General features: G+C 36.3%; 2 protein-coding genes across 2 annotated transcripts; both read left to right on the top strand.

Annotated features, from left to right (window-relative positions):
• The first annotated feature begins 383 nt into the window (after positions 1–383).
• Positions 384–4,540, top strand: LOC140881319 (ras-related protein RABF2a-like). Its single transcript, XM_073286526.1, has 7 exons — positions 384–511; positions 1,295–1,372; positions 1,467–1,634; positions 1,871–1,919; positions 2,373–2,446; positions 3,224–3,317; positions 4,225–4,540. Exons 1-7 carry the CDS (start codon positions 473–475, stop codon positions 4,323–4,325), a joined length of 603 nt encoding a protein of 200 aa, XP_073142627.1. The 5' UTR covers positions 384–472; the 3' UTR covers positions 4,326–4,540.
• A 2,737-nt stretch (positions 4,541–7,277) lies between these two features.
• LOC140878016 (uncharacterized) lies at positions 7,278–8,276 on the top strand. The gene has a single exon (XM_073281619.1). The coding sequence runs from the start codon at positions 7,278–7,280 to the stop codon at positions 8,274–8,276; it is 999 nt and encodes a 332-aa protein (XP_073137720.1).
• Positions 8,277–10,406: the final 2,130 nt, after the last annotated feature.

Below are 10,406 nucleotides of genomic sequence, written 5' to 3' on the forward strand. Positions count from 1 at the left end.
TCCTATAAACAGATAGGATAGTTTATAAAATGAATAGAATGGTTGGTAAGAGATTATCTAATAAATTTTAAATGTAATACAATAGTTTTTGTAGGAAAATAAAAAAAACACAAAAATCCTATAATATCATTTCACGAGTTAATTTTATAAAACAATAGTTTTTGCAAGAAAATAAAAACACAAAAAATCTTATAATATCATTTCACGAATTAATTTTATAAAACAGATCTCCATCCCAATACAATTTATAAAAAAATTACTTTTCATACTAGTACTACTTTTAATTACTCAAATAAAAAAGATGCTAAACTTCAAATTGCGCCGACATTATTTTAATAATAATAATAAATGCGAAAATGTGCAAATAATAAATAAGAAGGAAAGCGAAATAAAAAGGATTGCTGGATCATCGACACTTTTCTTTGAAGTTCTCAAATTCTACAATTCAACTCAAACCTCCCAAACTTGATTCATGGCCTCCAGCGGACACAAGAACGTCAATGCCAAGCTGGTATTTTCTTTCTCCGATCTCTTTTGCTTTTCCCACTGATTTAGGGTTGATTCGTTCTTTTTTTTTTTCTGATGCAATTTTCAATTTGGGTCTGTTTTATCTACTTCAAATATTCGTGGGTTCCTTTATTTTCTCGTGGATATATGTAATTTGTTAACGTCGAGAATTGAAATCGTTTTTGTATAGGATTGTCGCTAACAATAGTTATATCAATTTGGGTTTAGTTTGACTATTTCTGTTAGTATTATTAGGTTCGTGATCAGTTGATTAATCAATCATAATTCCTCGTTTTCCATCCTTTGGCAATTCTATGCTAATTTTTTTTTATGATGATGATAAATCGGTGATGGTTTAGTATTTTACTGATGTCATTTCTAAGCAATGTGTTTGTTAGTTGTTGGTGGTTTATGGAATCAATTACCTTAGTTCTTATCACTCTGAATGGCCCATTAGGTCGTGGATTTGTATAGTCAATATTATTCGTGTCACCATGTATGATTCTAAATCGAGACGTGGCTAGTAAAAAAACTTTTGACACACAAGATCGAAGATTACATAATGTTTGCAGTGTCAGGATTAAATCGAAGTAGTAGGCGTTGAGTTTTTTGAGATTGTAAAATTTAATAAACAGCTCAATACAACACACATTTTACTCGCATGAAGCCAAATTCCCTTAGTTTAAAGAAGATTTTTCTCAACTTTGATTGGTGTTATAGCAGTTTCTATTTCTACTTTAGTCTTTACCACCATCTACCTGTTTTAGTTATTTATTTCTGCCTTTAGGTGCTTCTTGGAGATGTTGGAGCTGGAAAATCTAGCCTAGTATTGCGTTTTGTGAAAGGGCAATTTGTCGAATTTCAGGTTTGATCAAAATTATTTTCATGGATTTCATATTAATTCCTGAACTTCTTAAACTTTTCTTTTGGAGATTGAATTTACTTGCTTGATATTGTAGGAATCAACTATTGGTGCTGCCTTTTTTTCACAAACTGTTGCTGTAAATGATGCAACGGTAAAATTTGAAATATGGGATACAGCAGGTCAGGAGAGATACCACAGCTTAGCTCCGATGTATTATAGAGGAGCTGCAGCAGCCATAATTGTCTATGATATAACAAATCAAGTAAGGTTGTTGCTGCCATAATTGTCTATTAAATATAATGTGCTTGGCTAGTTGATAAGTATGAATTATTCTGTTATGTTTTGTGCCCTGCATTTCAATTTGATCTGCACCACTTAGGAAAGCAATATGCTTTTACTATTATACAAGGAAAGATTTATTCATTGTGAATTGTCAAATTGTTTCTTAAAATTGCACATTGTCATGCTTTTCATGTTAGTATCCTGTCAATTTTGTAGGCATCCTTTGATCGGGCTAAAAAATGGGTTCACGAGCTCCAGGCACAAGGTAAATTCCCTTTTGATGGGTAGGCTAATTTGGCTGCAAGTTACTGTGACTTTTTGTCACTTGTGGGTTTTCTTGTGTCGAAAGTGCCTTTTATGCTATGCCCTTTGTATTAATGATTTTACTCATCGGAATGATGATTGAAAAAAAATGAACTGATTAAACCTTTTATTTTCATGAGAATAAGCTTCTTTTTTATTCCCTCATTTACTTTATAAATAGTTCTTATGAAAAGGGAAGGCCTCTGTTAGGAAGACCACAGAATACCTAAAACCTTGAAAGTGGAAATGGGAGAGAGGATTTTATATAAGCTATTGATTAGATCTGTTTCATTGATAACTTTGAATCTCACCATCTATCTATCTATCTATCTTTTTTCTGCAGGTTTTATGCATTTCTTTGTTATTTATTTAGTTTTATTCTTTGGGCCAACTGTTTTCTGTTTTTTGGTATAAGGTAACCCAAATATGGTGATGGCCCTTACTGGGAATAAAGTGGATTTATTGGAAGCAAGGAAGGTGGCAGCAGAGGCAAGCTGTCGCTTACTTTTTGTTGTGTTACTATGTCTGTGTTATCGATTTATATGAATGTTCGCTGGGGTTTGAATTTCGATTTTACTTGAATGTTTATTTAGTCTCGTGCATTTCTACTTAGAATAAGCTCATACTTTATTGAGCATGATCATGAACTTTATGCAGCCTTAGTCACCGGTAAATAGTGTTTTCTTTTTGGACTAAAAATTTCAAACTTGGATACTGTGTTAACCAAGAAATCCTAGCTGTGAGGAAGGTGTGATCTTAATACAATCGGTACAAGTGTTTCCAGAGGCACCAGTATTTTGTCGTTCAGGTCATTACATAGGCACCAGTATTTTGTTGTTCAGGGCAATATAGCAACACAAGCGACATTGTTGGGGGTTTCTGTTCTTGAACACCAGAACTGAACCTCTGGTTAGGCAGTAATAAATGAGGTGATTGATTTGCATGAAAATTCATCAGGTATCGATACGTGGTTCAAACTTTATACCAACACGAAACCTTTGTGATCATTAGTTCAGTAACGTGAAACTTCTCTCTTTCTCAATTAACTAGCAATCTAGCATTTTAACTATTTTCTACATGTGTTCTGTCTTGCTGGTATAATGCGGTTGTCCATCTCATTCTATGGTTCCAGAATAGCCAATAATCATGTACATCATCTCTAACCAAAATTCTATCCGACGAGAAAATTTTCCATGGCATAATACTTACCTTTGTTTGGCATCAATCTACCATTATCAGCTGTACCAATGTGAAATTTTAATGCAGGAGGCACAAACTTACGCGCAGGAGAATGGTCTTTTCTTCATGGAAACCTCTGCAAAGGATGCAACTAATGTCAATGACCTATTTTATGCAATAGGTAAGTTCATATATTCTTAGGCTTCGTTTACTTGGGGTGATTATCACTTGGGGTGATTATCATGTGGTAAGACTATTAATAATAATTCATCCCATGTTTACTTAAAAATTTACAAAAATTCCTAAACTCAAGGGCCCGTTAATAATTAGATTTGAGCATGATTTTTAATTCTCAATTTCATTAATGATAAATAATCTATGGCTTGTATAAATGGAAAGAAAATTAGAAAAATCCTAATATACCCTTCTTTCTAATCTTTTCTATTATATTTAAAGGGCAAAATTGTGAATTTTTGTTTAATCACAATCGTAATCAATCACAGTAAACAAATTATTATTTATTCATAACACTATATATCATATCTAATTAGTTTAATACTCACCTAATAAATTACATATTCACAATCCTATCAACATAAGTAAACGCAGCCTTATAATATTATGGAATGTGTCTTTCCTTTACAGAACAATGTGAAAACAACCAAAAGTAACTGAATAGCGAGAATATATTCTTGATTGATGATTATGACACAAAGCGTAGTTGTTTAGACACTGAGCATTACAGTATCTGGTCCCCGTCGGTTGCTTTTTCACTGTAGTTTTTCCTTGTGATTAATTTTTTTTAATTGTTGTACACTTATACTTTTGCATTGTTGAATAAGAATAGTGGAGACTGGAGACGTAATTAGTTGTTTTCCATTGTACATAGAATTTGAAATTTCTCAGCTTAAGTTCTAAAAAAATGTTGCTTCTACTCCGAAAAAGTACATCATTAAGTCGCAGTCAACAGTCTTGAGTCCGTCTTTGGCTCATTCTTTTAATAATTCTTCAGTCGGAATACCATTGTTGTTCACCGGCTATGTTGTCTCGCATATTCGTTTACATGTATCAATTGAATCTGTCCACAGCAAAGAAACTGCCACTTCTGCAGCCAGCACCAAACCCGTCGGGCATGGTTCTGGTAGATCGAACAGCGGGGAGTGCAACAGGTGCTTCTTGTTGCTCTTGAGGTGTTGGACATTTCTCATCAGAGTCAAATGTATCCAAAAAAAAAAAAGTGTCATTGTGCAGATTACTTTGGCAGCGACTACCCATTTGTTTTGTTTCTATATTACTCGAGGTGTATGTATAGGAGTAAAACTTGTCATGTTATTTTCGTCGCCTACTGTTACTGGCTTCGACTTTTTTAGTGTTTTGGTTAAATCAGTAAATTTGGATTTTATATTTGTGTGATCTCAGATATATTTTTACTGACTACTTAATAAACATTGATCTACATTCTACATGGAATATTCAAGTTCATTTCTGTTTGATCTCCAATCGGATCGCTATTTTTAAAAAAAATGCATACATATATAATTTGCTACATCAATTCTTATAATTTGATATATTTGGACGCCGAACTATTATTATTTCATATCATTTTAATAATCTTTTCTTTTATATTTTGTTTATATTAAATTAAATACGATAAATATATATGGTATTACTCTAGAGTTTAGAATGACCTTGTTACCAACCTGTCAGAGAATCGAATTTATTTAAACGTAACAAAGTTGTTTAAGGTAGTGTTTTGGAGAGTATTTATTTATTTAAAGTGATATTTTGAGATATTATTTTGAAGTTTGTGAGAAGATTAAAGCTAATACAAGCTAGAATTTGAGTGTTTGAAAAATCATTGTTCCCTATCTTAATTTTTGTTAAATGACAACCATACTTTTAAACTATATTAAATTGATCTCTTTTAATTATTTAAATTTTGATACTCACAACATAAAAAATATGTTATATAATTATTATTACATTATAAATATTGTATCAAAATTATTTTGTTTTTTTTATAATATAAATGGTTGAAAATATATATAAGATTAATAAAAATACAAATATAAAAAATGACAAAATTTGTATATATACACAAAATATGTATTAAAAAAATTCGGAAAATGCAAATCTATACCATACTATATATAATTATAAAAGTGTGAACAAATATATATATATATATATATAATTATAATTATAAAAGTGTAAACAAATGTTAAAGTTTTACATTGTGTATTGTCAACTTTATTCTTTATTTATACATACTTGAGATAACTGGTGAGCATGTTTTTTAAAAATTACTTATTATGATATGGTCAAAATTGTCAAACAACATGCATACTATATAAGGATTCAATTTTAAGAAGATTGAAATTCTAAAATTATTTGGTTTTTATTTTTTTTTTGGAAATATATTAATTCCACGAAATCTTAATTCGAGAATATTGAAATTCCAAAATTCGTTGGTTTTATTTGCTTGTAGAAGAAATGAAATTATTTAACAAAAAACTTAATTTGTATAAGATTGAAATACCGTGATTCTTTTGTTTTATTTGTTTGTATATAGAGTGAAAAGATTTTTCTCACAAAACTTAATTTGTTTAAGGACTTGATGTTAATATTCTTTATTTGACATAAATTAGGATTAATTATTTTAAATGATTAATTAAAATAAAAATCAAAATAATTAAATCATGTGTCGAAAAAGAATGTTCGACAATTAATTATATTTCACTAAAGTGACACGTACATTAACAGATATAGAAGAGAAATAATTCTTATAAATACTTCTTCAATGTTTATTTATCTATACTTATTTATTAAAAAAGGCCAAAAAATATTTTTCAACGGCTTAATTTATTATTAAAATTTAATAGTACATGATTGAATACATATATTTTTATTAATTTTTTCTTCTTTGTAAAGACTATAAATTATAACAACTACTTTATGAGGATGATCTTGCAATTAACAAATGAGTATCTTTTTTGAGAGAGAGACATGGACAAAAAGAGGACGTCCAACATATGTATCAATCATTAAGATACCGATATACAAGTAATAAAATACGATAGCAACACAATAATGAAAAGGTGACATAGTGAAACTATCGCTACTATTACAAAAAAAAATATTTTCATAATTAAAAAATAAAAAGTCATTCAACAAAAGAATAAGATAATAAAGATATGAAAAAACAAATGACTGATGACAACGACATCAAGAGAATTGTTATTGAAGATGATGAGAATATTGCTTTGATACCCGGAAGAGAAAATCACCTCAGCTCATAGATGACCCTAAGGTAAAGATCAATCCTTAGCTAGCCAGAATCGTCCGGGGGGGTCAGCTCGGGTCGGGAGTTTGGAAACTCGGGAGCTTGGCCAAGCTCTCCCATTGTAATGTCCAGCTCATCTCGGGAGCTCGGGAGCTCAGCCAAAATCCTCCACGATCACCTCCAGCTCGGCTCGGGAGCTCGGGAGCTCAGCCAAATTCCTTCACCATCCTCTCCAACTCGGGTTGGGAGCTCTGGAGTTCATCTCAGCCCCGATGTCAGTAGGGAGTTAGCTTAGTAGAGGGGTTGAATAACCTTGATGAGCTAGCTAAGATATTAGGATCAGTGTTCAGGTGGAGTTCAGGGGTTCAGCAATAACTCACTCACCCCTTTTCCATATGACCTCAGGGAGAGCAGCAGTATAGCATCCTCATGATGACTGTTCAGCTCAGATTAAGTGTATTGTTATTTCCTTTGTCAGACAAGATTCGCGCAAGATCTCAGCCTAAATATTCGGGATTGTGATCCTGGGATTCGTGGATTCTTGATAAGAAAATTAGGCGCTAAACCCGGAGCCCTCTCCTATAAATACCAGGTTCACTTTCATTATTTGGATCCTAATTTTTCACTCGTGTGCACACACCACTCTCTATATTTTCGCTATCCTAGCATCTGACTTGAGCGTCGGAGGGGATACGCCGGAACACCTTCCGGCCCCCCTTAACACTCTTGTTAGTGGTTTCAGGTCAGCAACAGTTCATCTTTTATTTGGAGGAGCCCCTTCAGCTCATCCAAGAAGATCACTTTATTGAGGTACATCAATTGGCGCCGTCTGTGGGAAATTCAAGCTAAGACGTAGATATGGCAGGAAGAGGAAGAGGAAGGGGAAGAGAAAATGTGGCGGATATGACTGTAGATCAGCTCAGCCAGTTCATCACTCAAACGGTGCAAGCGGCCATGGGTCAAAATCCACCACCTCCTCCCGTAGGTCAGCCAAACCCAATGGATGCGGTGTGGAAAGAGATCAGGAGACTGGGTCGGCAAGTCGGAGGTCGGCCTGGGCATATACAGAGGGAAAGTCCTTTTGCTCGGGCTATTCTAGATGAAGAACTTCATGCAAATTTTAAGCAGCCTACTTTAGGGGAATATGACGGGAGCTTAGATCCGGAGGAACATTTGGGGAGATTTGAAAATGCAGCCTTGTTGCATAGATATTCAGATGCAATTAAATGTCGGGTCTTCCTCACTACTCTGGTAAGGTCAGCCCAACAATGGTTTAACCTTTTACAGCCTGGTAGTATTCAGAGTTTCAATGACTTCAGCTCAACTTTTCTACACCAATATGCGAGTAGTAAGAGATATTTGAAGACTTCTCTCAGTTTGTTCAATATGAAGCAATCTGAGGTGGAACCGTTGCGGGAGTATGTTCAGCGCTTCAATACAGCAGCTCTGGAAGTACCTGCTGCCACTGCTGACACCTTGGTCAACTCTTTCACTCAAGGGTTGAGAGGAGGAGAGTTTTTCAGATCCTTGGTCAAGAAGCCTCCTTTGACTTATGATGATCTCCTTAGTCGAGCTGAGAAGTACGTGAATTTGGAGGATGGACAGAGGCAGAGGAGACATAAAGGAACGTCTGGGAGTAAGCCCAGTGCCAAGGTGGGAGCAAAGGCAGAGGGGAAGACAAAAGGAGGAAGGAAGAGGGTTGCAGAAGAGATGAACAGGGTCAAAGGACCCTACCCCTATGTACCACTCTCGGTAAGCCTGGAGAAGGCAATGCAAGTATGTGAGGATAGACGAGCACTTGTGAGGCCTCGTAATGCGGAGAAAAGCCCGCGGTTACCGCCATCTGACAAGTTTTGAGATTTTCATCAGGAGTATGGGCATATCACCAATGATTGTCAGAGGCTAGGTAAGGGGGTTCAAAGGATCATGTATGATGACCCTCGAATCAGAGCTGAGCTGACTCGAAGGGCAAATCCTCCTCGCCAAGGCCGAGCTCCCCAATGGAGGAATCAAAGGAATGAAGTTAGAGAGAATCAAGGTGATCGTCAAGGAAGAGCTCCTCAAAACGGTCAAGGAGATATGGTGCAGCAAATTGCAAATCATCCCAATCGGGGTGTTATCCATATGATCTCAGGGGGTAGTACGGATGGAGATTCGGGAAGGGCTCGCAAAGCTCACGGGCGTAGGTTGGAAAATTTTGAGGTAAATTCTCAGTTTAGCTGTCCCACTGATCCGAACATCAGTTTTGGAAGGGAAGATTTAAAGGATGTGGTGCTACCTCATAATGATCCCTTACTGGTCACCTTGACCATAGCCAATTATGACGTGGCTCGTATCTGTGGATACTGGGAGTTTAGTAAACATTATATTTAAAGAAACTCTGGACCAAATGAAATTGGAAGGATTTGAGTTGGATCCAATCACCACAGAGTTGTATGGGTTCACAGGTCATGCTTTGCAACCGTTGGGACAGATAGTGCTCCCCTTGTCCCTTGGAAGTGGAGAGCAGAGAATAACCAAAATGGCTTGCTTTACAGTGGTGGATGCCCCATCTTCTTTCAATGGAATATTGGGACGCCCTGCCCTGAGTGATTTCCGAGCTGTGGCTTCCACCTACCACCAGAAATTGAAGTTCCCAAGTGGAAAAGAAGTGGGGGTTGTTAGGGGTGATCAAAAGGCAGCACGTTTGTGTTATGTGAATGAAGTGAAGGTTGATGCAAAGAGAAGTAGAAGGGAAGTAGGAATGGTTTTGATAGGCCGAGCACCAAGGGTGTTGGATCAAAAGGTATTTTTAATGTCTGAAGAAGATCATGAGAAAGTAGAGCTAAGTCCTGGAGCTCAGATGGTGAAGTTAGCCGCTGATCTCAGTTCTTCAATGAGGCAAAGCTTGAATGATTGCTTGAAGGAGAACAAAGATGTTTTTGCTTGGTCTGTTTCAGAGCTCACAGGGGTTAGTGCAGACGTTATGGTTCATCGGCTCAACATTTTCGCGGGAGCGAAGCAGGTAAAACAGAAAAAAAGACACTTTGGGCCTGAAAAGGATAAGGTTATTAAGAAAGAGGTGAATGAACTCCTTAAGGCAGGTCATATTAGGGAAGTCCAGTTCCCTATTTGGTTGTCAAATGTAGTCCTTGTCCCTAAGAGTTTAGGCAAATGGAGGATGTGTGTTGATTTTCGAGACTTAAATAAGACATGCCCAAAAGATTGCTATCCACTGCCTCGAATTGATCAGTTGGTTGATTCTATGGCAGGTCATCAGTATTTGTGTTTCATGTATGCCTATCAAGGGTACCATCAGATTCCGTTGGCAGAGGAAGATCAGGATAAAGTAAGTTTCACTACCTCTCATGGAACTTTCTGTTACAGAGTGATGCCTTTCGGTTTGAAAAATACAGGGGCTACTTATCAGAGGCTCATGGATAGGGTGTTTGCTTCCCAGATTGGCCGAAATGTGGAGGTTTATGTGGATGATATCCTGGTAAAATCCCAGGATGATGCAGGTTTGATGACCAACTTGAGGGAGACCTTTGCCACGCTCAGGTCCTACGGAATAAAGCTCAATCCTGAAAAATGTGTGTTTGGAGTAAGAGGAGGCAAGTTTTTGGGATACATGGTGACTGAGAGAGGGATTGAAGCTAACCCCGAGAAAGTGCAAGCTATCCGATCCATGTCTCATCCTCAAAATCTGCAGGAAGTTCAGAGGTTGGCAGGAAGGATAGCAGCTCTATCTCGGTTCATATCCAGATCAGCTCATAGAAGTTTACCTTTCTTTAGGGTTCTTCGGAAAGCTAAGAAGTTTGAGTGGGATGCTGAATGTGGGAAGGCGTTCGAGGACTTAAAAAATTATTTAGCCGAACTTCCTGTATTGGCTAAGGCAGTTCCGGGTGAACCGTTATACATCTACCTCTCAGCTTTGGAGGGGGCGGTCAGTTCGGTACTAATTAGGCAGGAGGGAGCGGCTCAACATCATATCTACTTTTTCTCACA

This window comes from Henckelia pumila, chromosome 2 (genome assembly GCF_033568475.1).
Source record: "Henckelia pumila isolate YLH828 chromosome 2, ASM3356847v2, whole genome shotgun sequence".
NCBI lineage: Eukaryota > Viridiplantae > Streptophyta > Magnoliopsida > Lamiales > Gesneriaceae > Henckelia > Henckelia pumila.

What these genes read in the sequence shown, in the direction of transcription:
- LOC140881319 (XM_073286526.1), top strand. Translation starts at nt 473, where the DNA reads ATGGCCTCCAGCGGACACAAGAACGTCAATGCCAAGCTG. An exon ending in GGCAATTTGTCGAATTTCAG is followed by an intron (nt 1,373 to 1,466) that starts GTTTGATCAAAA and finishes TTGATATTGTAG; the next exon opens with GAATCAACTATTGGTGCTGC. An exon ending in CAAGGAAGGTGGCAGCAGAG is followed by an intron (nt 2,447 to 3,223) that starts GCAAGCTGTCGC and finishes ATTTTAATGCAG; the next exon opens with GAGGCACAAACTTACGCGCA.
- LOC140878016 (XM_073281619.1), top strand. Translation starts at nt 7,278, where the DNA reads ATGGCAGGAAGAGGAAGAGGAAGGGGAAGAGAAAATGTGGCGGATATG.